The sequence below is a fragment of the Dama dama genome, chromosome 15 (assembly GCF_033118175.1).
Source record: "Dama dama isolate Ldn47 chromosome 15, ASM3311817v1, whole genome shotgun sequence".
NCBI lineage: Eukaryota > Metazoa > Chordata > Mammalia > Artiodactyla > Cervidae > Dama > Dama dama.
Genome location: NC_083695.1, coordinates 58187455 through 58212052, shown reverse-complemented (window position 1 = coordinate 58212052; position 24598 = coordinate 58187455). Strand labels below are relative to the sequence as shown.

The 24598-nt window shown below is 36.1% G+C and overlaps 2 protein-coding genes across 13 annotated transcripts in view; one reads left to right on the top strand and one right to left on the bottom strand.

Annotated features, from left to right (window-relative positions):
• Window positions 1-20906, bottom strand: part of KIF20B (kinesin family member 20B) — a 78385-nt gene extending 57479 nt beyond the window's left edge. For 6 of the 11 annotated variants that reach the window (XM_061162144.1, XM_061162150.1, XM_061162153.1 and 3 more), the window contains exons 1-11: window positions 20725-20823; window positions 14841-14988; window positions 6719-6805; window positions 6502-6618; window positions 5907-6045; window positions 5157-5341; window positions 3249-3285; window positions 2544-2771; window positions 1498-1609; window positions 276-347; window positions 38-184 (exon numbers count right to left, since the gene is read on the bottom strand). In XM_061162144.1, the coding sequence (XP_061018127.1) occupies window positions 38-184; window positions 276-347; window positions 1498-1609; window positions 2544-2771; window positions 3249-3285; window positions 5157-5341; window positions 5907-6045; window positions 6502-6618; window positions 6719-6805; window positions 14841-14988; window positions 20725-20747 (1295 nt within the window). In that variant the 5' untranslated portion in view covers window positions 20748-20823. Of the gene's footprint in view, window positions 1-37; window positions 185-275; window positions 348-1497; window positions 1610-2543; window positions 2772-3248; window positions 3286-5156; window positions 5342-5906; window positions 6046-6501; window positions 6619-6718; window positions 6806-14840; window positions 14989-18796; window positions 18906-20271; window positions 20295-20404; window positions 20677-20724 lie in introns of those variants that run through there. The other 5 variants (XM_061162145.1, XM_061162148.1, XM_061162147.1 and 2 more) reach the window with 5 other exon arrangements.
• Window positions 20907-21042: 136 nt separating this feature from the next.
• Window positions 21043-24598, top strand: part of PANK1 (pantothenate kinase 1) — a 102143-nt gene continuing 98587 nt past the window's right edge. For both annotated transcript variants that reach the window (XM_061162159.1, XM_061162158.1), the window contains exon 1: window positions 21043-21211. The gene's annotated coding sequence lies outside the window, so the exon portion shown is untranslated. The remainder of the gene's footprint in view (window positions 21212-24598) is intronic.

Here is a 24598-nt window from a genome sequence, read left to right as displayed (position 1 = left end):
TCCTTGATATGCTGATAACACATTCAGCAACTCTTACTTTGACTTTTCGCTGTTCTTCAAAACACTGATACACTTTCCCAGAGTCAATAAAGAAGTGTTGATGTTCCCAGTCTCTCTTAACCTTTCACCTTCATTCTGGGTCCTCATGCTTCGTTCTGAGCCAGCAAGATCACATAAAGACAATCTAAATTAACCAGAGGAAAAAAACTTTAAAAAATTCTTCAAAACAAAAAAGTTCAAAATAATAATTACAATTTAAAAAATGCTCAACTTACTCACTGACTCGTATTACATGTGGTATTTCCGAATCTTCAATCTGTAATATTCTAATGGTAAATATGCTGTGACTAAAAGAAATAAACAAAGATGAAATATTATCACTCATTCTTTATTTCTGCATCCTAAATAGGAGAGGCAAGCATCTAAATCAGTATCTATTTTTCATCCTAATACCAGCCATCATGATAGTACTACGTTCTCCAACGACCCATCAGGTATCGCAATTCAGTGTTCCACTGTCACCTACATAACACTCGACTACTAAAACCAAAGAGCTTATCTTTCTTTCACTTAGCCCCAAATCCTTCAAATTTACTCTTCTCAACATTCCAACTTCTATTAATGAAGTCACTCATAATAAACTCTCAATTTGCTTGCAAAGATGTTATTACTTATTAAAATGGTATAATGTATAGCTAATCACTTGAATCAAGCAAAGTATACATTTGGCTTAGATGCCTAAATATTGGCTTATCTGGATTACATGTTGTCCTTAAGCCATACATGGGAGATGGGTCTTTCCCCTTTAAGAGAAAATCTGTTTTAAGTATCTCACTGTTTAAACTTACTCCCTTTTGTCTCTCATTCTCCAATCCCTTCCATTAAAAACATCCTTCCTTAGCCCTTTGAAATACTGGCCTAACTCGGTATTTATACAGTGTCTATGTTCATGGAGTAAGTAAAAAAAACACAGAGAAATGTCCTATATTACAGGCAATTAAAACATTGAGCTTAGATATTCACATATAGAAAGAATAAAAATACTTCACATTGAGTGCAAATTAGTAAATTGTATGTTAGAACAAGAAATTAGTCCTGATAATCTTATGTGTTTAGTGCTCTTCAGTTTACAGAATGTTTTTATGTCTACAAATTAATTTAACATATCAGAAAACCTACTGTCTGATTTAATCTTAAATTAGTTGTATTTAAATGAGCACAGCTACTAGGGCTTCCCTAGAAGCTCAGTTGGTAAAGAATCCGCCTGCAATGCAGGAGACCCAGGCTCAATCCATGGGTCGGGGAGATCCCCTGGAGAAGGAAATGACAATCCACTCCAGTATTCTTGCCTGTAGAATTCCATGGACAAAGGAGCCTGGCGGGCTAGAGTCCATGGGATCGCAGAGTCTGACAGGACTATGTGACTTTCACTTTCAAATGAGCACAGAACACCTGGGTGCCTCGGGTCAGGCTTAGACCACAAGATTTACTCCTTACCTTCTGCTAGAAGCATTGTTCAGTTTTGTGAAAGCAACACTCTGGTGCTTTGTTCCTAGCTTTAAAAGTCTATATGCTTCTTTGGCATCAGATACTTGAATCCATTGTAGATCTTTAAAAAATAAAGAGGGCACATATCAATTTATAAATGTACAGTGTAATCTCTTTGAAGATTTGTAATCTTTTTCCTAAAGACATATAATGAAATCTTTCTTTTAATAACACATCCTAGGTATAGCCAACTCAGCTATCTCATATTCCACTAGAAAATAAGTACACAAGATGAGGATATTATAATGATTTTGTAGCATAAACACAAAAAGTAGATCTTCTTCAACAGGGTTTGCCAAAGGGAAAATTAAAAATAGGTTAAGATTCCTCAGAATTAGACATCTGGAAAAAAAAAAAAGAAAAAGACAAAGTGCATTACAGAGTAAACCTAGAAAATTAACTAGCTATGAGATTTTAGATAGATTGCAATTCATTTGTGAGTCATGAAATCAAATTTCTTGAGCCATAACTAGCATTTTGTAAAAATGAAGTAGAATGTACAAAACACCAAAGTGTTAAAAAAAAAAAAAAAAAAAAAAACCCAAAGTGTATTGTGACAGTAAATATAATTAATGTTAATTTTCAATTGTAAATATGCATATACACACACACACATACATGTGCAGGTGGAGAATTATGATGTCATTATTAGGTATTTCCTACTGTAGGGTAGTGATTTTTAAAAGGTTGGAAAAATACCATTGTGGTATACCAAATAATTCCAAGGTCTGAATACTGTTACAAAGCAGCAGAATAATGTGAATATACACACACAGCTTTTCCTATCCCCCAATATTCAATCAATAATACTCAAGAAACAAAATACTAAACCCTTTTACCTTCAGGTTTAGTGAACATTTTCAAAGCACAAACTACTCTTACTATCTTGATATTAATAAATAGTATAAAAACTTTCAATTTCCAGTCTGCTTTCCTATAACAAAGCCTAGAAAGAAACTTCAAAGCAAAAAAGTAAAAAATACTCATCAGTATACCTTTTATGAAAGAATAGCCCTTTACATCTTGGGAAAGGCGCAGTGTCTTTCTCTTTTGGAACTTAGATGATACAGGAACAAACAAATCATAAATACATTCGTTGTAAATCTCAAAGAAAGATACCCACACAGAAAATTTTCTATTAATATCCATATTCAAGTTCGAGTGTTCACAATCTTTCATGGATTCTTCAAACTCTGGGATACTCAAAGAGTTTGTTAGACTTCCTACAGAAAATTTAAAAAAAGATAATCACAAAATTAAATAAGATAACAGGCTATTACCTTATTATCTTCCAAGACTCCCCAGCTTGAGAAACTAAATATCCAAATCTTCTGAGGAGCAGTGTTAAAATTTTTTTGGACCAAAGCAGATAAAAATATTTGTGTTAACCAAATTTGGCTTTTTTGTTTTGCAAATATGTTAATAAACCAAAATGAAATTAAATGTAAAGGACAAAGGAAAAAGTAGTGCCACTCTTGAATTCAACATAAAAGTTAACAATCAGTAGAAGTTAACAATCAGTAACAGTTATTAAATCCAAATAAAACCTTACAGTGATTGGCATTTCATATAGTTATGCACCATTTTTGAAGTATTATTGACTGTGTCATTAAAGAAATTAAATCACCAGAAGTGATTCAAAAATTAAAAGCCCTTTAAATAATTAACATCTTAAAAGTATATGAGAAAGGAAACCTTACCATAAAGAGCACCATAACTGTCATTATGCATAACAACCTGAAAAAGATTTAAGTTAAAAAATATTTTTAGTTAAGATTAAATAACCAGTAAATTCATTCCCTATCCAAATAAGTCACCAGCCTTTCATCTACTCAATTCAACAAACTAATAGGAAATTTGGGGAAACTACAGAAAATATTCAAAGGAATACCATCATATATAATCCCTGCCACTCAGAGGCAATTACTATTAATATCTCAATATATTCCCGTCTATTCTTTTCCCTACACTGATTGCATTGTAAGCTTTCTCTCTATAAAATTAAAAATTATTAACAAACATTTGGTGCCTGCATAACTGACTAGATGTGATGTGAAATTACTTAATTAAATAATACTAAGATAAACAGCATATTTTTTCTTTCTGTAATTTAATTGTTCCCTTAGACTATATACCTTAATCTGAATTGGTAGATGAAAAGATATGAACTTTTTTTCAAGTTCTCACTCATAATATAGTATTGCTAAATTGCTTTGGAGAAATACATTTTACAATCAATATATGGAAGTGAAAGTGTGTATCTCATGTCATATATCTGAAACATATAATATTGTACAGCAAACTCAATAAAAAGAGATTTTAAAAAAAGAAAGTATGATCTCATGTTTTTACTATCTTAATAATTTCATAGGCAAAATAATATTTTAACTAGATAAACTGTTAGAGAAAATTTTTTTCAACATTAATGACTTGAATTTCCTCTATGAATTATCTATACAAATATCCACCAATCTCCACAAATCTTGTTAAAATACTATTTTACTTTCAGAGAGCATAATCATGGACTCTGAACTTTACTCTCCACCGAGCAACACTACTTTGAAACCCTGATTTCTAAATTATTTAAAAACAAATCCTCATCAGTGTTTTCAATATATCCAAAAGGACTGTTAATAGTTTTTAACAATCTTAGAATATAACATGTAAAAACATAACACAAAATCCAGAAGGACTAAATAGACAAGTATAACTTTATTAAAACATGTTTTAATAAAAAATTATTAAAAGGAAAAAACAAACAGATGAGACACATGAATTAATGTAGTAACAGATTTACAATATGTTAAATGAAACAGCAAGTTATAGAATGTCTGTATAATAAAATCTTATTTTTGTTAAATAAAAGACCATTATCCCACATACAAAGAAAAAGGAATAAAGATATATGCGACTATTTATATATGACTATATTTGCATGTGTATATGAACGTCCCAGTGGCTCAGTGGTAAAGAACCCGCCTGCCAAGGTGGAGACACAGGTTCAATCCTTGGGTCCAGAAGATCCCCTGGAGAAGGAAATGGCAACCCACTCCAGTATTCTTGTCTGAGAAATCCCACGGACAGAGGAGCCTGGTGGGCTACAATCCATGGGGTCACAAACAATCAGACATGACTCAGCAACTAAACAACATATAGACATACATAGAAACCTCAGTACATAGATTTTATTTTTTTTTTGGTATACTGAGAAAAAGATCAAAAAGGACATGCTCATATCTGTTAATATTAGTTTTTCTCTTTAGAAATGAAATTATAGGAAATTTTTTATTTTTCATATCCTCTTGTTTAGATTTTGTATATACACATTACTTCTACAAATAGAGAAAGTAATTTTTAAAAATTCTATAGAAAGTTGCTGTTTCTACAACAACCTAAAATGATTAAAGAACATTTACAAAACATTTGTTTTGTTTAAACATTTCAGCTGTTTGTACAATACAAAATGAAGAAATTTCTTCAAAAAAGCTTTTAATCATAAAGAAAAGACAACAACCACAACAAGATATTTCAATATAGGCTGAAACAAACTGAAGAGCTAATAAAAGGTCACAATTATGTGTATTTTACCTGCTAAAATACTCCCATACCTCTTTAATTTGCCGAAGTAATGCACTTTTGCTAGCAACTTCTTCTTTCTCTTGGTCTGGTGATAACCGTAAGTATTCTCTGGACCTATGTGGTTTAAGGTTCATCTTTGTATACAGTCTTTCCTGAAGACTATCAAATAACACATTCAAAGTTCGAGGAAGAATGCCAGTATTTTCTTCTGTGCCTATGACAAGAATTTGTGTTTTACAGTCTCTCAAAGTACTAAGAAAGAGTAAAGAAACATTGTTGAACTACCAAGACTCCTTGTATACCACCAATAGGCAAGAGTAAAAAGCTAAGACAAAAAGTGAGAAAACTTGCAGATTACTCAGTGTTCCATCACTTTAGTTTTCATTGTATAACTGACATTTATCAACTATTAGCCTGGCGTAAAACCTGAAATTTTACATTCAAATCAGGTTTTAAGACTGGCTATCATTCATTATCATAAAGTATAAAAGTAAAATAAAATATAAAGTGTTTCCCTGGTTTTCTATTCTTAATTCTTTATGTTACATCAGTCCTTTTTCCAAGTTTTCATCACCATGTAATTCTCTATCATATGGGTAAAGTAGTTTCACAAATTAAGTCAATCTGATTCAAAAGCCATGGGCAATACACATTCAATATGCTATTACTATTAAAAACAGCAAATTTGCAAGGCAATGGAAACATAACTATAAGTATTATGAAAATGAGCAAATATTAGGGCTTCCTTTTTTCTTTCTAGCAAAAATAAAACCATTTACCTTGAAACGTGTAAGTTTTTCCAGAATTGGTTAGCCCATAAGTAAAAATCAGTCGACTCTGTCCTTTCAAGAGGTCTTTAACTGGCTGCAGAATGCAACCCTGGAAGAATTCCTTCTGTGTAGTTTCTGGGCCAAAAACCTAAACAAGCATTTTTTAAAACAAGTCTTTATAGAAAATTCAAGTTAATAGTCACAAGTTCTACCCTTTAATATTTTTAATATTTCAAAGATCTGTCTTACAAGACTCATTCTTAAAATAGCTGACATATTCCCAATCCCCACAGATACAATTGCTAGTTTAACTACGGCCAAAAGTTTTCACGATAGAAATCTGATCCAGCCAATAATCTTTCATCTAAATTTTTAAAAGAACATTTACACCAACCACGAAGAGATTGTACAAATTTTACAATGATTTATTCACTTCCAATTACATATTTACACACCTAAAATTTGAGCCCTACCATTGAGAAAAAAATACCAGAACCTAAGATCTAAGTTTCATAAGCACAAGGTGTACAGAGTTCATTATATACAATTAGATAGCAATTTAGCTTAAGAAAAGAAAAACCTTCAGTTTCATATGGGTACTTACCTTGGAAAAACTGAATTTCTGTGCCATCTGCCCTGAGCTTTTCTCACTTAAACGACCAAGGGTACACTGAGGCTCCTTCAGCACAACAGTCTGTGAATCCAGAATATACACACAGCCCTAGAACACACATAATTAAAAACCCACAACAAGTAAATTAAAATGATGATATTGTGCCCACTTAATAGAAATAAATTATAAAATTAAATTCAGCACAAACCTCAGACTCATGTTCTTTTTCTAGCTGTGTGAATGGTCTTACTCGAAGACAAACTTGGAGATAATCTTTAGATTCAGAACTGTTTGCCTTAAAAAGGAGAAAATATTTTAAAGATATAAAATGTAGATTTTCAGGTATCACCTTTAAAGTGGCTGATTGTCATAGAATAATCTGAGATTATACAAAACCTCTAAGCAAACAGTGACTATTCTGTTCTCATCCATTTTATATTTGTTTAAAGAAAAACAAATCTGTTTTAAAAAAACAAAAATACCAGAAAAGATTCAATTCCTCCTGCCTTCTATATTTATATTTAAAGTTTACAATATGCTTCTTTGGCATAAAATCGTAACTTTTATAATCAATACAAATAACAGGGCTGAAAATCACTAAAACACAGAAGAATAGAGTAAATCACAAGTAACCAGAATACTCAATTAACCCAAATGCTCAATACCATCATGCACTTTTATTTACTTATTTATTTTGGTGTATTATATTCTCCTTACTGCTTGAGAAAGGAATTAGCTTAATTCATTTTTTAAAAAATAATTTTAAAGAAATGCTTTATATTAAAAAGTAAAAAGAAAACAATTACATGAAAAACACAATTCACCAAACAAGACACAAGAAGAAAATTTGAATAACTGTATACCTATTAAAGAAATTCAACTTATATTCAAACAAAATAATCCTATATAGAAACTCCAAACCCTCCAAAAAGCAATACCATTTGCAATAACCTGGCAGTTCACTGGTAAATTCTCTCAAACATTTAAGGTTATAATCACACAAATTAAAGACAAACTCTAACAAAATGGAGAGAGAACACCTTTCAATTAATTTTGAGTTTGACATAACCTGAATACCACAACCTGACAAAGATATCCTCAGAAAAAAATTACAGAACAATATCCCTAATAATTATAAGATAAAGGCAAAATGTTCTCCAAAGTGTTATACTATCTTCTATTCCCACAAACAGTGGATAAACATGTCAGTTGCTCTGTAAACTCACCAGTGGATGGTGTGGCCAGTCTAGTTCATTATCGCCCTTCTACTGGGTGTGAGGGTGGTATCTGATTGTGGTTTTAATTTATGCATTTCCCTTATAGTGAAGAAGAACTAAAAGAGCCTCTTAATGAAAGTGAAAGAGGAGAGTGAAAAAGTTAGCTTAAAGCTCAACATTCAGAAAACTAAGATCATGGCATCCCGTCCAATCACTTCATGACAAATAGATAGGGAAACAATGGAAACAGTGAGAGACTTTATTTTTGGGGGGCTCCAAAATTACTGCAGATGGTGACTGCAGCCATGAAGTTAAAAGACGCTTACTCCTTGGAAGGAAAGGTATGACCAACCTAGATAGCATATTCAAAAGCAGAGACATTACTTTGCCAACAAAGGTCTGTCTAGTCAAGGCTATGGTTTTTCCAGTAGTCATGTATGGATGTGACAGCTGGAATATAAAGAGAGCTGAGCACGGAAGAATTGATGCTTTTGAACTGGGTGTTGGAGAAGCCTCTTGAGAGTCCCTTGGACTGCAAAGAGATCCAACCAGTCCGTCCTAAAGGAGATCAGTCCTGGGTGTTCATTGGAAGGACTGATGTTGAAGCTGAAACTCCAATATTTTGACCACCTGATGCAGAGCTGACTCATTTGAAAAGACCCTGATGTTGGGAAAGATTGAAGGTAGGAGAAGGGGACGACAGAGGATGAGATGGTTAAATGGCATCACTGACTCAATGGACAAAGTTTGGGTAAACTCCGGGAGTTGGTGATGGACAGGGAGGCCTGGTGTGCTGCAGTTCATGGGGTCGCAAAGAGTAGGACACGACTAAGTGACTGAACTGACTATGACTAATGATGTTGAGCACCTTTTCATGTCCATATTAACCCTATGTATAGCTTCTTTTGTGAAGTATCTGTACAAATCTTTTGTCCATTTTTATTAGATTGTTTTCTTATTATTGACATGTAATTGTTTTAAAATATTCTGAAAAAAGTTTCCTATCAGGAAAAAAAGAGGCAAAAATTCTGTAACAAAATATTAGCTAATATATAAAATAGGAAAGTATATCCTAACAAAAAATAGCTTATCCTGGTGCAAGGTCAAGTTGGCATTCAAAAATCAATTAGTACATTAAAAGAATAAATGAGAAACTTTCATCACTACTAGATGCAAAAAAAGTGCATATGAATGACTTGAATTTGATATACGTATTCAACATCCATTCATAATAAGAATTACAAGCAGACTGGAATAGAAGGGAACTTCCTTAACCGCAAGAGCATGTATAAGAACCTATACTCAACATCATATTTGATGACAAAAGACTGAATCAAAGAAGAGTTGCAAGATAAGTAACAACAAAGGGATTTCTGCTTTCACCACCTCTATTCAACACTATATTAGAGGTTCTAGATGTTTTAGCCAAAGTCATCAGGTGAAAGGAGGGGGAGAGGAGGAAAGAAGTGAAGGAAAGGGAAGAGGAAGAAGAGAAGAAAAAGGAAGAGGAAAAGGATGGGAAGGTAGAAATAAAACTGTCTTTATTCACAGACATCATGAACATCTACATTTTTAGATGTTAAAAATCTGACAACACCTTCAAAAAAGTTACCAGAACTATTAAATGAGTTTAGCAATGTAGTATGATAGAAGACCAATATGCAAAAAGTCATGTTTCTGTATATGCTTAGAAAAAAACAGAATTTGATTTAAAAAAAAAAAAAAAACAACCATTTGCAATAACCTCAAAAAATTATGAACTAATTAAAGAAAAATCTTAACAAAAGATCGGGAACACCATACACTGAAAATTAAAAAACATTGCTCAGAGAAATTAGAAGGGACCAAAATAAATGGAGCTATGCCTCATTCATTATTTGGTAGACTCAGTATTGTTAAGATATCCATTCTTCCAAAACTTATCTACAGATTCAATGCAATTGCAACAAAAAATCGCAGGAAGGTTTTTGGGGGATTAACTGACAAATTCATTTAAAAACTCACAGATAAATGCAAAGTTCCTAGAACAGTCAAAACAATTCTGATAAAGAAGAAATTTGATGGGTTAACACTACCACATGAGTTCAACACATTTTAAAGCTACAGTGATCAAAACAGTGGACTACTGACAGCCAGAGAGATAGATAAATGAAACAGAATATATAGAGTATTCAAAAATAAACCTTCACATACAAGAATATTTGATTTATGACAAAGCTGTAAAGGAAATGCAGGACAGAAATGATAGCTCTTTCAACAAACTGTGCTAGAACAACTGGACATCTATATACAATTTAAAAAATAGCAATTTGAATACCTACCTCACATTGTATAGAAAAATTAATTTCAAATGGGTCACAGATCACAGACTTAAATATAAAACTAAAACTAAAAACTTCTAAAAAAATTCCATAGAAGAAAACCTTTGTGGCCTTGAATTAAGCAAAGATTTCTTAGCTATGCCACAAACAGCACAATACATGATAGAACAAACCGGTAAAATGGACTTTGTCAAAATTTAAAGCTTCTCTTTCAAACACCTGCAGGATGAAAAAACAAGCCATAGAGGAAATACTTGCAAAGGATATATCTGACAGACAGATGTATCCAGAGAACATAAAGAACACTTAAAATTCAATTAAAAAAAAATTCTTTTAATGGGCAAAAGATTTAAATTGACATTTCTCTGAAGACACACAAAGGGCAAATAAGCACATGAAAACATATTTAACATCTTTGGTCATTAGGTAAATGTAAATAACAATTAGATTATCCATACATACCAATTAGAATGACTAAAAATAAAAAGACTACTAAGGATAGCCAACATGAACTTGAAAGAGAGGAACAAAGATGAAGGACTCACAATACCCAACTTTAAGACATACTATAAAGCTACAGTAATCAAGAGAGTATAGTGGTGGCAAAAGAACAGAATCAATGGAACAGAAGAGAGCCCTGGACTAGATCAACATGAATATAGTCAATTGATCTTTGACAAAAAAGCAAAGGCTACACAAGTGAGCAGACAGTCTTTTCAACAAATGGGGCTGGAGCGACTGGACATCCAGATGCAAAAAAATTAACCTAGATGTAGACTTTACACCTGTCAAAGAAAGTAACTTAAAAAGAATACAAACCTAAATATAAAATGCAAAACGATTAAAATTCTAGAAAATCTGGATGATCCTGTGTTTGGCAATGACTTTTTTGATTCAACGCCAAAGGCATGATCTATGAAAGAAATAACAGATAAGCTGGACTTCATTAAAACTAATTTTACGCTTTGTAAAAGACATAATCAAGAGAATGATAAGACAAGCCACAGATTGGGAGAAAATAGATACCAAATAAAGATACCAAATAAAGGACTATTAACCAAGATATATAAAGAATTCTCAAAATATAACAATAAGAACACAATCTGATTAAAATGGGCCAAAGACCTTATCAGATATCTTATCAAATAAGATATACAGATGACAAATAAGCATATAAAAAGATGCTCCACACTGTAAGTCACCAGGGAAATGCAAATTAAAGTGAGCTATCACTACACATCTATTAGAATAGCCAGTATCTGAACACTGACAACCAAATGCTGGTGAGGATGTGAATCAACAGGAACTCTCATTCACTGCTAGTGGGAATGCAAAAGTTACAGCCATTTTGGAAGATAGTTTAACAGTTTCTTACAAAATTAACCATATTTTTGTTCCATATAATCTAGCAATCATGTTCATTGGTAATTATCCAAAGAAACTGAAAACTTATGTCCACAGAAAACTTGCACACGAATGCTCATAAAATTTTTTTTCATAGTTCCCCAAAAGGAAGCAACTAAAATGCCTTTCAATAGGTGAATGAATAAACCACAGTACATCCATATAATGGAATATAATTCAGAACTAACTATAATTCATAACTAAATTTATAATTATAAACATAAATTAAAATTTTAAACTAAATATATATTTATATAACTAAATATGTATTTATATATATATAAGTATACATTTAGTTTAAATTATAAACTAAACTAAAATTAGAACTAAATACAATTCAGAACAATGGAAACAGTGAGAGACTTTTTGGGGCTCCAAAATCACTGTGAACGGAGACTGCAGCCATAAAATTAAAAAATGCTTGCTGCTTGGAAGAAAAACCATGACCAACCTTGAAAGCATGTTAAAAAGCAGAGACATCACTTTGCTAACAAAGGTTCGTCTAGTCAAATCTATGGTTTTTCCAGTAGTCATGTACGGATGTAGAGAGTTGGGGACTATAAAGAAAGTTGAGCGCTGAAGAGTTGAGGCTTTTGAACTGTGGTGTTGGAGAAGACTCTTGAGAGTCCCTTGGACTGCAAAGAGATCAAACCAGTCCATCCTAAAGAAGTGAGTATTTGTTGCAAGGACTGATTGCTAAAGCTGAAGCTCCAATACTATGGCCACCTGATGCAAAGAACTGACTCATTGGAAAAGACCCTGATGCTGGGAAAGACTGAAGGCAGGAGGAGAAGGGGACGACAGAGAATGAGATGGTTGGATGGCATCACCAACTCAATGGACATGAGTTTGAGTAAGCTCCGGGAGTTGGTGATGGACAGGGAAGCCTGGTGTGCTGCAGTCCATTGGGTCGCAAATAGTCAGACACAACTGAGCAACTGAACTGAACTGAACATCCATATAACGGAATATAATTCAGAACTAAAAACAACTGAACTATCAAGCCACGGCAAGACATGGAAGAATCTTAGATATCTACTACTAGGTGAAAGATGCCATTCTGAAATGGCTACAGACAGTATAATCCCAACTATTAAAATATGATATTCTGAAAAAGGCAAAATATTGGAGATAGTTAAAAGATCAATGGTTGGTGGGGCTGAGAAACAGATGAACAGGTGAAACATAGATGAATTTCAAGGTAGTGAAAATACACTGTATCATACCATAATGATGGATACATGTTATAACACATTTGTTCAATAGAATGTACAACACCAGGAGTAAACCATAATGTAACTATATTGTAAGGAATCTGAGTGATTATGTGTCAAAGTACATCCATGAATTGTAACAAATGTACCTCTGTGGTTGGAGATGCTAATAATGAAGGAAGCTATGTGGGGGCAGAGAGAATATGGGAAATCATTGTATCTTCTGTTCATTTTAGCTGTTAATATAAAACTCCTCTAAAAAATGAAGTCTATTTAAAAACAAACAGATTAACCACACCAAGGGTTGGTGAGGATGTGGAAGAACTTAACTCTCACATACTGTTACTGGGAATATAAAATGCTATTACCACTTTGAAAAAGTTTGGTAGTTTCCTAAAAATGATCCAGTCATTCCAATCCTAGGTATTCATCCAAGGGGGGAAAAAAAAAAAAGGAAACATATATCCATACAAACATTTGTATACAAAATTTCATAAAAGCTTTGTTTGTAATAGCCAGACACTATAAACACATGTGTCCATCAGCAAGCAAATGCCACTGTGATATAAAAGCAGACCTAGAAGACCTAGAAAATAAGTAAACCAATCAATACTTGAATTTCATATAATTTTCATGTCATGAAATAGGATTTTTCTTCTTCAACCATCTAGATATGCAAAAACCAGTGACAGCTTGTGAGCAGTACAAAAACAGGCCATCCCTTTCTCTCTTTTATGATTAAATAAGCTAAAGTAAAAGAGCCTGCCACATGAAATGGGTATTAAATAATTGCTATTCTTTTATCTATGTTCCCTATACTTCCTCTTCCCCTTCCATCATTTTTTTTTTAACCATTTCACAGCCTTTTTTTTTAATTGGGTATTTACATGGTTGCTGTGCATTTTTGCTTTTCAGAGCTCTCACAAAGGTATTTTAGTCAGTCTCTAGTTACTGTTGTTGTTTTAATGTTTCATGGGGGAAATGAGGGCTTGGAGCATTCTAGTCTGCCTTTTTGCTAGTGTCAGTTCCTAGACCACTTACTTACAAAACACACACACACACACACACACACACACACACAAAACAAAGTCACTCTGAGTGGTTTTAAATTCACAGCAAAACTGAGGACAGAGAAAGTGCATGAGGAAGTACAAAGTTCTCATGTACTTTCTGTTCCCACAAGCAGCTTCCCCCACTATCACCCTGAACCAGAGTGGTAACTTTGTTACATGTCATTATCACCCAAAGTACACAGTTTCCATTAACTGGAGAGTAGTCTTTTTTTTTATTTGACTGTAGTTGATTTACAATGTTGTTAGTTTCTACTATACAGCAAAGTCAATCAGTTATAGCTATGCACATATCCACTCCATCTGTCTTTATAAAATGGGTTAGTATACCTCTAAGGCATCAAAGTTAATCTAATCTGTAGTAAAGAGAATATAAATAAATTGAACGTAAATTTGTAAGAAAAAGTCTATAAACACAGCAAACATAGTAATGGGTAGGGTGGTAGAAACTTAGTAATGCTTATTTCTTAAACATTACTAAGTTAATTTTTTTTAAATCTGCATTATTTTTTAAACTAAGGTCTGCAGTTCCCAGGGCATAGTGGAATATTTGACATTTTTGAGAGAATCATAGCAATACTTGACACAAGTGGAAAACCATGAAGTAATTTGGTTTCAACACTGGATCACACTACTTCTTTTGATAATGTCATGTTAGTGAAGCTGGATTTCTTACTGGTTGTGATGAAAAGCAAGTACAACCCCAAAACACTGAAGAAAAGGAAATGAAGGTGGCAGTGTCTAATCTGATTCCAAGTTTGAGAAGTTGTGCAGCACCCAAAAGGCACACATGACCCATTACTAAGTAACCTTCAGTTGATGAAAAAGGATGTTAAAATTCTTTTTTCATTTAATTTTTTCTCAAATGGCTACTAGGTCAGGCATAAATAGTTATTAAGTTGTCTGCACCTACTATTTGGAAAGGAACTGTCATATATTTAGGGCATCACGAGAAATTTACTGAGATAAAATTTTGTCTTAAACCTACAAAGTTTGGAAAGCTCATCTTTAGTCATACCAGTCAACAAGTATATGTGTGCATGTGTGAACATGTCCATTTTCACTGAATCACGACAATCAACATAATTCTTTTCTTGTACTTACCTCAGTGCTTGAAGCAACTAAGGAAAATTCACGAGAGAGGTCAAGCTTAATGCCATCAAAATTTATTTCTGAAGGTCTTGCAAGTGGGTCAGCACTGAAAACATAAGATGGTCTAGACATCCCATCTTGATTTAAATTAGATTCCATTCTGCAAGAGTAACAGTAACATCTTTAGAAAATCTCAATGAATCAGCATATAAACCATCCATAGTTTAAAAAGTCTATGAGTCCAGCCCACTACTTCTTGCCATATATTTCCAAAAGAAAGATATTACTATTTCATCTATAACATGATGAGCCATGGAAAAGACAAAAGAACAGATTATTTACAGATTTTAAATCAACTAATATTGGACATTGCCTACTACTACTGTTCATGTGGTCCAAACTATAGGTAGACTCATCCAAAGAGATTTCATGAGTGAAGATAATCCACAAAGTAAGATAGTATAAAACATTCAGTCTCTGTCTGAAATGCTCTCAGAAGTCAAATAGGTGGAATAAGTATAACCTTGTGCTTAGTTATTCAGTGTCTTCTGAAGAATATTACAGACTTTGTAATATTTTAGCATTTATGAGTTAAATTCAGTTATCTGGACAATTACTTTCAACTGAATTCTTTCAAATAATACAAGCAAGACGTAAAGTACTGGGCATTCCCTGGTGGTTCAGTGGTAAGGACTCAGCATTTTCACTGTAAGGGCTAGGGTTCAATTCCGTGCTGGGAAAATGAGATTCTGCAAGCCATGTGGCATGACCAAAAAAGAAAAAAAGTGATGTGAACGTATTTAAAGCAGTACCTAATATGTCACAGGTGAATATGGAATAATTTACCTGTAAACTACTACACCCAAAAAAGATGCCCTTTTCATTATAGGGGACTAGAACGCAAAAGTAGGAAGTCAAGAAATACCTGAAGTAACAGGCAAATTTGGCCTCGGAGTACAGAATGAAGCAGAGAGCAGCAGAGTTTTGCCAAGAGAACGCACTGGTCATAACAAACACCCTCTTCCAACAACACAAGACACTATACATGAACATCACCAGATGGTCAATACCGAAATCAGACTGATTATATTCTTTGCAGCCAAAGATGGAGAAGCTCTATACAGTCAGCACAAACAAGACGGGAACAGACCCTGAACTCCTTATTGCCAAATTCAGACTTAAACTGAAGAAAGTAGGGAAAACCACTAGACCATTCAGGTATGATCTAAATCAAATTCCTTACAATTATACAGTGGAAGTGACAGATAGATTCAAGGGATTAGATCTGATAGAGTGACTGAAGAACTATGGACAGAGGTTCATGACACTGTACAGGAGACAGGGATCAAGACCATCCCCAAGAGAAAGAAATGCAAAAGGCCAAAACGGTTGTCTGAGAAGGCCTTACAAATAGCTGAGAAAAGAAGAGAAGCTAAAGGCAAAGGAGAAAAGGAAAGATATACCCATTTGAATGTAGAGTTCCAAAGAACAGCAAGGAGATAAGAAAGCCTTTCTGAGCGATCAATGCAAACAAATAGAGGAACATAATAGAGTGGAAAGCCTAGAGATCTCTTCAAGAAAATTAGAGATACCAAGGGAACATTTCATGCAAAGATGGGCACAATAAAGGACAGAAATGGTATGGACCTACCAGAAGCAGAAGATATTAAGAAGAGGTGGCAAGAATATACAGAAGAACTATACAAAAAAGATCTTCACGACCCAGATAATCACAATGGTATAATAACTCACCTAGAACCAGACATCCTGGAATGTGAAGTCAAGTGGGCCTTTGGAAGCATCACTATGAACAAAGCTAGTGGAGGTGATGGAATTCCAGTTGAGCTATTTCAAATCCTAAAACATGACACTGTGAAAGTGCTGCACTCAATATGCCAGCAAATTTGGAAAGCCCAGCAATGGCCACAGGACTGGAAAAGGTCAGTTTTCATTCCAATCCCAAAGAAAGGCAATGTCAAAGAATGCTCAAACTACTGCACAACTGCACTACTGCACAACTGCACTCATCTCACATGCTAGTAAAGTAATGCTCAAAATTCTCCAAGCCAGGCCTCAGCAATATGTGAACCGTGAACTTCCAGATGTTCAAGCTGGACTTAGAAAAGGCAGAGGAATCAGGGATCAAATTGCCAACATCTGCTGGATCATCAAAACAGCAAGAGAGTTCCAGAAAAACATCTATTTCTGCTTCATTGACTATGTCAAAGCCTTTGACTGTGTTGATCACAACAAACAGTGGAAAATTCTTAAAAAGCTGGAATACCAGACCACCTGACCTGCCTCTTGAGAAATCTGTATGCAGGTCAGGAAAGCAACAGTTAGAACTGGACATGGAACAGACTGGTTTCAAATCAGGAAAGCAGTACATCAAGGCTGTATATTGTCACCCTGCTTATTTAACTTACATGCAGTGTACATCATGAGAAATGCTGGGCTAGATGAAGCACAAGCTGGAATCAAGATTGCTGGGAGAAATATCAATAACCTCAGATATGCAGATGACACCACCCTTACGGCAGAACGCAAAAAAGAATTAAAGAGCCTCATGATGAAAGAGGAGAGTGGAAAAAGTTGGCTTAAAACTCAACATTCAAAAACTAAGATCATGGCATCTGGTCCCCATTGCTTCATGGCAAATATACGGGGAAACAGTGGCTGACTTTATTTTTGGGGGCTCCAAAAATCACTGCAGATGGTGACTGCAGCCATGAAATTAAGACGCTAGACCCCTGGAAGAAAAGTTATGACCAACCTAGACAGCATATTAAAAAGCAGAGACATTACTTTGCTGACAAAGGTCTGTCTAGTCAAAGCTATGGTTTTTCTAGTAGTTATGTATGGATGTGAGAGTTGGAGTATAAAGAAAGTTGAGTGCCAAAGAATTGATGCTTTTCAACTGTGGTGTTGGAGAAGACTCTTGAGAGCCCCTTGGACTCCAAGGAGATCAAACCAGTCCATCCTAAAGGAAATCAATCCTGAATATTCATTGGAAGGATGGATGCTGAAGCTGAAGCTCTAATACTTTGGCCACCTGATGCAAAGAACTGGCTCATTTGAAAAGATTCTGATGCTGGGAAAGACTGAAGGCAGAAGAAGGGGATGACAGAGGATGAGATGGTTCGACGGCATCACTGACTCAATGGACATGAGTTTGAGTAAACTCCAGGAGTTGGCAATGGACTGGGAGGCCTGGCGTGCTGCAATCCATGGGGTGCCAAGAGTCGGACATGACTGAAGGACTGAACTGAACTGAAACTACTACAACTAAATTAAGCATCAAGTCACTAAATTTAAAGACAAATGTAGAGGTAAGCTTCACTGATAAGATATTAACATTCAAATATTTACTGAGCATCCACTAGGTGCACAGTATCAGGGAGAAATGGAGAGGGCACTATACTCTTTGAATATTATGATATATTCAGAACAGTTACTGCCAATAGGGTTCCTGGCTCAAGAAGGTACTTGTAATGGGCATCCACAGGCGTTAAGTAAATGAGCCAAAGATGGCCCCTGTACACTGGCCCTGCATTGTTTACTTCTTCACAGCAGGCTGGCAACATTAGTTTAAAAACCCCCTGAGGTGTCAAACTCAAATTTTTATACATCTGTTTGCTTTATATATAGCCAAAATAATCTTAGTTTTAGCCATTTAGAGCCCATCTGGTTTGCACATTCCATGAAACTGCACTCAACCATCGGCTAGCCACAGACAAAATCCAAGACTATAAAGACCCCAAGCCACTGCTGCCCTTTGAAGTTCTCAGACATGCAGACTCCCTACTGCGTTGCTGAGCAAGGACTTATACTGAGCTCCCTTTGCTGTTATTCCCACTTCTCCCCAATTCCTTACCCTCCCCTTCTAGGTGACAGCCCTTCACTCTAGCCTACGAGAAGTCTCCTGCTTCGGGCAGCTTTAAAGCGCGCAGTCCTGTCCGAGTGCTCACCTGCTAAAGATCCTTGTGTGTTACTGCCACCGTGTGGTGGTATCTTTTTCCTTGATCAGCGTTGAAACCCCCAAACTCAATACAAGGCTGTTTCTCTTTTTTCCCTAAACTTCAAAGATTTAAAGAAACTATACATTTACACTTCAACAAAACCCAGCAAACTACAAGATCAACCAACCATACAATTAAGCACGTTTAATCTTTATTGCTTTTTGCTGTCATTGTATCATCAATGATGTAATCAAAATGAGAAAAGTTATTTAAATGTAGTTTGATAGAATATTTCAAATATTCAACTTATAGGTGAAAATTAGAAAGAAAAAGTATCTGATAGAATAAAAACCACTGATCTAGAACACAGAAGAAAAGTTTACAGAAACATGAATGCAATGGCTTGACAATTCATAACTGAAATTTCATGGAAATGCCCAGGAAACTGGAAAGTAACCTTCATTCTTTGCCTTCAATTAATTTTTGGCTTAAAAAAATGTTGACACATCTTTTATGAAATTACTAAGTTAAAAAGAATATTGCACCTCCTTTAAAAAAAATATGGTTACAGTTGTTTGTGCTTGATTCTATGTTCAGTTTTCAATGAATAAACTGCCCCTTAACAATCATAAAATTGAGAGATATATTGTCATTTCCTGTACTTTTAGTTCTTGGATGTGTGGCCTCCCTAACTAGACTAGAAACAAGAGCAAAGACCTTGTCTTATACTATTCTGTACCCCTACAACAAATTCAGAGATTTAGGCAGTGATAAAGACTCCTGTGTAGTGGGTTAAATAATAATAAATAAAATCCTCTATGCGCAAAAAAGAATTTTTTTGGTCCTATATTATCTCTAGCCAACAGCAGGGTTCAAGACCTCAGTGCAGAAGGCTGTTCCCACGTCTGAGAGATGGTATCCTTTATCTTCTCTCCAGTGAGATTTCATGGTTGAAGACTGATTGCTACTGAGGTTGCTGAATGTCATCCACAAAATACAAAGTCTTCACAATTAACTTATGAGTCTTTTACATTATTTTGCAACCTGAAGTCTCAGGTCTTGGACATTTAATAAAACGTACACAGTTATGGCTGTTTCGGAGTAATGCTACCTTGTTTCAAGAACGGATTCAAACCTGAATTTGATCAGCTTGGGGATTAAAAACAAGCTAACCCATAAGGCTCGAACTTCTGTCAGTTAGCCCTTCAGTAAGGAATATTAGAGAGCGGCACTACGCAGGAATCACTGAACCAAAAAGTATAATGAGATGGGGGAAACCTTCCAAACGGGGGGTGGGGGGTGGGTGGTTGGAGATGACTGCAGTCATCGCACTCGCCACACATACCCCCTTTCGCTCCGCACTGCAAAGACCAAGAAGGGAGCGCCCCGGCACCGGCGGTAGCAGTCTGGAAATAACTGCACAGACATCGAGTCCCCAACTGCCCTAAAAACAGACCAAGCCACTTGCCGAGCAAACTGCTCACCTTGGGGATACAGGACACCAGATTCGGCAAAGGAGGCCTGATCCTCACAGCAGCAGCAACAACAATAAAAATACTAAGGACTGCAAATACATAGTGCTTACTATACCAATGGCACTATTTCTAACAGTTTTACCTTATCGTCGTAAGAGCCGGAAAGGTAGGTTCTAAAATTAACCCCTTTTAACAGCTGAAGAAACTGAGGCCCAGAGAGACCGAAGTCGTTGCCTTGCCTCAGAGCTAATGAGCGGCGGTTGTTGTTCAGTCGGTTGTGTCTGACTCTTTGCAACCTCATGGACTGAAACGGCGGAGACCAGATTTAAACCCTAACGCTACTAAAACGGTTCAGCCCTCCACTGGCTCCACCCGGAGCCCCAGGTATCGACAGTAACCTGAGGGACGTCTCGAGCCCCGTCGGAAGGTACTCACACCGTCTGAGACCTTTCTTCACCTCACCTGGTATGTACGCAGTCCCCCATTTCCTTCCTCGTACCCTCACCTGCAAACGTTACCCTGCCAGCCCGACCCGCGACCAGAACCGAGTTATTACCCTTTTCAAATTCAAACAATGGCGGCCAGGGTCCCGCATTGAACGCTGGGAGTGGGCGGAGCTTCCGGGAAGACGCGTCGGAGCGCCGCGGTCTCTTTATGTAGACTTCTCTTCCACTCCCGGGAGAAGCTTTCAAATTTGGGGGCGGGTCTCGGTATGCCGAGCGACCAATGGGCGGAAGCAGACTGGAGAGCGGTTAGTGGGCGGAGCTTCCCGCGGGTATCCGCGTGCCAAGTTGGGTAGGGTGCTGCTTCCTGGCTGAGGTGGGTACCACCCTCTCTTGGTAGCGTTGCGGATCTCGGATTCCAATCTGGAGACAATAAAGACGTAGCTGAAGCCCCGAAGTGAGGCCGCTGCCACTACACTTAGCTCCGCGACTCCCCTAGGGACCAGGTGAGAAATGGCAGGCCTTTTCACTGTGGGCCGGGACAGGCTCTGCTTCGAAAGAGTAACTTAGAATGAGCGCTGCCCGCACCCAGAAGGTTACTTCACTTCCTTCGCTTCTTGATCCTACCTGTTGTCCATAGGCGCCCTCATGGTCAAGGTACATTTTTCTCAGAAAAGATTTTCAAAAGCATTCTTCTCTTTTTGTGGGTTTTTTTGTTGTTGTTGTTGTTTGCCATTCTGAAAATATAAAGCAGCTACCTATCTTCCACGCACAGGCAAGGTCTTTGCAGTGCTCAAAATGTAAGTGCCAGTACATCTTCTCTGATTATTTTAAAGTGATCCTTTTCTTTTGATACAGTGTTATTACAGTCATATGACAAGTTATTTACTACTTGGGCCATCTCTACGTGCTGTGCTTCATTTTAAAGAAAAGTAACTGCTAACGTTAACTGAGCATTACCTTGTGCCAGCCGTGGTCCTAAGCACTTTAAAACTGGTTATGGTACTGATCCTGAGAACAAGCCTATGAGGAAGATACTGTTAATATGCACTTTTCATAGATTTTGAACAACCTGTGAGGTAGGTACTGTTACTATGCTCTTTTTGTAGATTTTGAGGAAACTGAATTCAAGATTAAATAATTTGCTCAAAGGCATACAGCTATTAATGGTGGAACTGGGAATTTAAATTCAGCTGGATGACTTCAAGGCCTGCCATCTCACATGTGATCTTATTTTCCAGTTTTACTTGGTTAGTAGCATTTGTAGCATAGTAACTGTTCCGTTGAGCTTACTGTCTTTCTTTTTCTTATTCTATGTTTATGTTCCCTATAACTTACCCCACTTCCCTTTCTAACTTCCCACTGTCTCATTCAGTTTGCTTTCTTTCCCCACAAAATCATCATATTTGTGGTGAGCCAGTTTGGAGTAAAGAAGGGATGCAAGGCCAGGAGTAAATATGAACAGAGAAAGTAGGTGTGAAAGGGAAGAAAGGAGAGATGATAAAATAAAACTGTAATTTACTGCTTGGGCTGTAACTTAAGTCTTTAGGGGCCTCTGTGTCAAACTCATTACCCTTTCAGGCAAGTCTACCCAAAAATCTACCCTTCCAATCTGCACCTCATAATGCCTATTTTGCTTTTTACTAGCTGTTACTGATTCCAACTCTTGGGCCCTCCAGGTGCTACATTTATTTATTGTTCAACAAATATTTATGGAAAACCTGCTAAGTGCCAAACACTAGACTAGGAGGTATTGAGACAGTGGAGAAAAGCTATCAAAACAGACCCTAACCCTTGAGGAGCTTTGTTGTTGTTCAGTTGTGTCTGACTGCAACCCAATGAAGTACAGCGTGCTAGGCTTCCCTGTCCATCACTGTCTCCAGGAGTTTGCTCAGACTCATGTCCACTGAGCTGGTGATGCCATCCAACCATCTCATCCTCTGTTGCTCCCTTCTCTTGCCCTCAGTCTTTCCCAGAGTTAGGGTCTTTTCCAATGAGTTGGCTCTTCACATCAGGTGGACAAAGTATTGGAGCTTCAGCTTCAGCATCAGTCCTTCCAATGAAAATTCACGGTTGATTTCCTTTAGGTTTGACTGGTTGGATCTCCTTGCTGTCCAAGGGACTCTCAAGAGTCTTCTCCAGCATCACAGTTTGAACGGATCAGTTCTTTGATGCTCAGCCTTCTTTATGGTCCAACTCTCCCATCTGTCCATGACTGCTGGAAAAACCATAGCTTTATATGGACCTTTGTCAACAAAGTGATGTCCCTGCTTCTTAGTGCACTGTCTAGATTTGTCATAGCTTTTCTTCCAAGTATCTTTTAATTTTGTGACTGCAGTCACCGTCTGCAGTGATTTTGGAGCCCAAGAAAATAAAAACCTGTCACTGTTATATTCAAATAATTGACAAAAAATTGCAAATACAAATAAAAAGACATAAATAATTGAGAAATTACAACTGGACTGAGTGGTTTGAAGAAAATGTTTAGAGCTGTAAGAGAATATCACCAGAACCTGAGCAAGTAGTGTTTGATCTGGATCTCCAAGGGTTATTAGGTGTTAAATAAGTTTAAAAAAAAAAGAGAGGAGTAAGCACCCAGGTATAGGGGCAGGATAAATATAAGAATCAGTGGTTTTTCTGCCTTATTTTATTCTAGCTCTCAGAAGCATTCCTCACAGTTTGTTTCATCCACACAGTTAAATGTTTCAACCTTGAAACATTCTTCCTTTGGCTTCTGAGCCAGCAAAAGGTCACCCTCTCCTTGTTTACTGTTAATCTCTGATTTAGCATATTCAATATGGGACCATGATTTTTCATTGCAAAACGGGAAGCCTCTCCTCCCTAATCTGTGCCTCAGTAAATGACACCACCATGCATCTACCTAGTTATTCATGAGGAAGAACCATCTCTGAGTTCTCCTTTTCCCTCATCACTCTCATCCAGTTAGTAAACAAATGTATCTGTTCTACTTTTTTGTTAGAAGTGAAATAAATGCTTGCTTCTCTTTTCATTGCCCAGACCCCTACAGCCTCCAGCTGGCCGCCTGCTTCACATCCTGTTCTCCGTTATTTATAGGGCAGCAAAACCAGCTTCACGTGGGAATGATCATGTCAGCCTCTGGCTTAAAGCACTTCAATGACGTTTTAGAATAAAATGATATTTATATTGTTCAGTGAAGAAAAAAGATGCAAAAGTATATAAAAACTGTACTATTATGTAAGCAAGAAGAAGAAATTGAGAGTTTACATACATATGTATTCCACACACATTTTTGGTATATTTTTGAAGATAGAAATACAAAAACTATAAAACAGAAAATTAGTTGTAAACGGCTATCTATTGGGGATGGGAATGTGACTTCTGTAACTTTAAAAAAAAAAAACAGAATTTTGCCTTTTCAAAAAATTAAACCTAAAAATAAAAGCAAGCCCTAAAATGTAATGCAAAGAAAGAGATGAATATACCTGTATATCAAATTGTCAGCATAGCTACACAGAGATAAAGAGCTTGTTCAATTAACTCGGGCACAGTATTCTATGTATAGGAGTTAGGAATTGTGGGATATGATGAAGAGCAAAAAGAAATGCAAAAAAACTAATAACTTGGCTTAGTAGGCTTGATATTGAAACGGGTCTTGGTATAATTTTGAAACTATTATGCATGTGTTACAGGAAAAAGCAAATCAGTAAATATATTCATGTTTGATTCCAGGGTTCTCACTGTGGGAGAAGAGAAATAAATGTGGTATGATAGAAAGTAAAGAAGAATACCATGATGTTAGATTTGAATTGGTAGTAGAATGACCTGGATTGTTTGATTTTTTTTTATCTTTTTTTATCTTAATTGGGTCCACTGAGAGGGCCTGGAGGCCTAGAAGCCCTGGCACCCCAGTA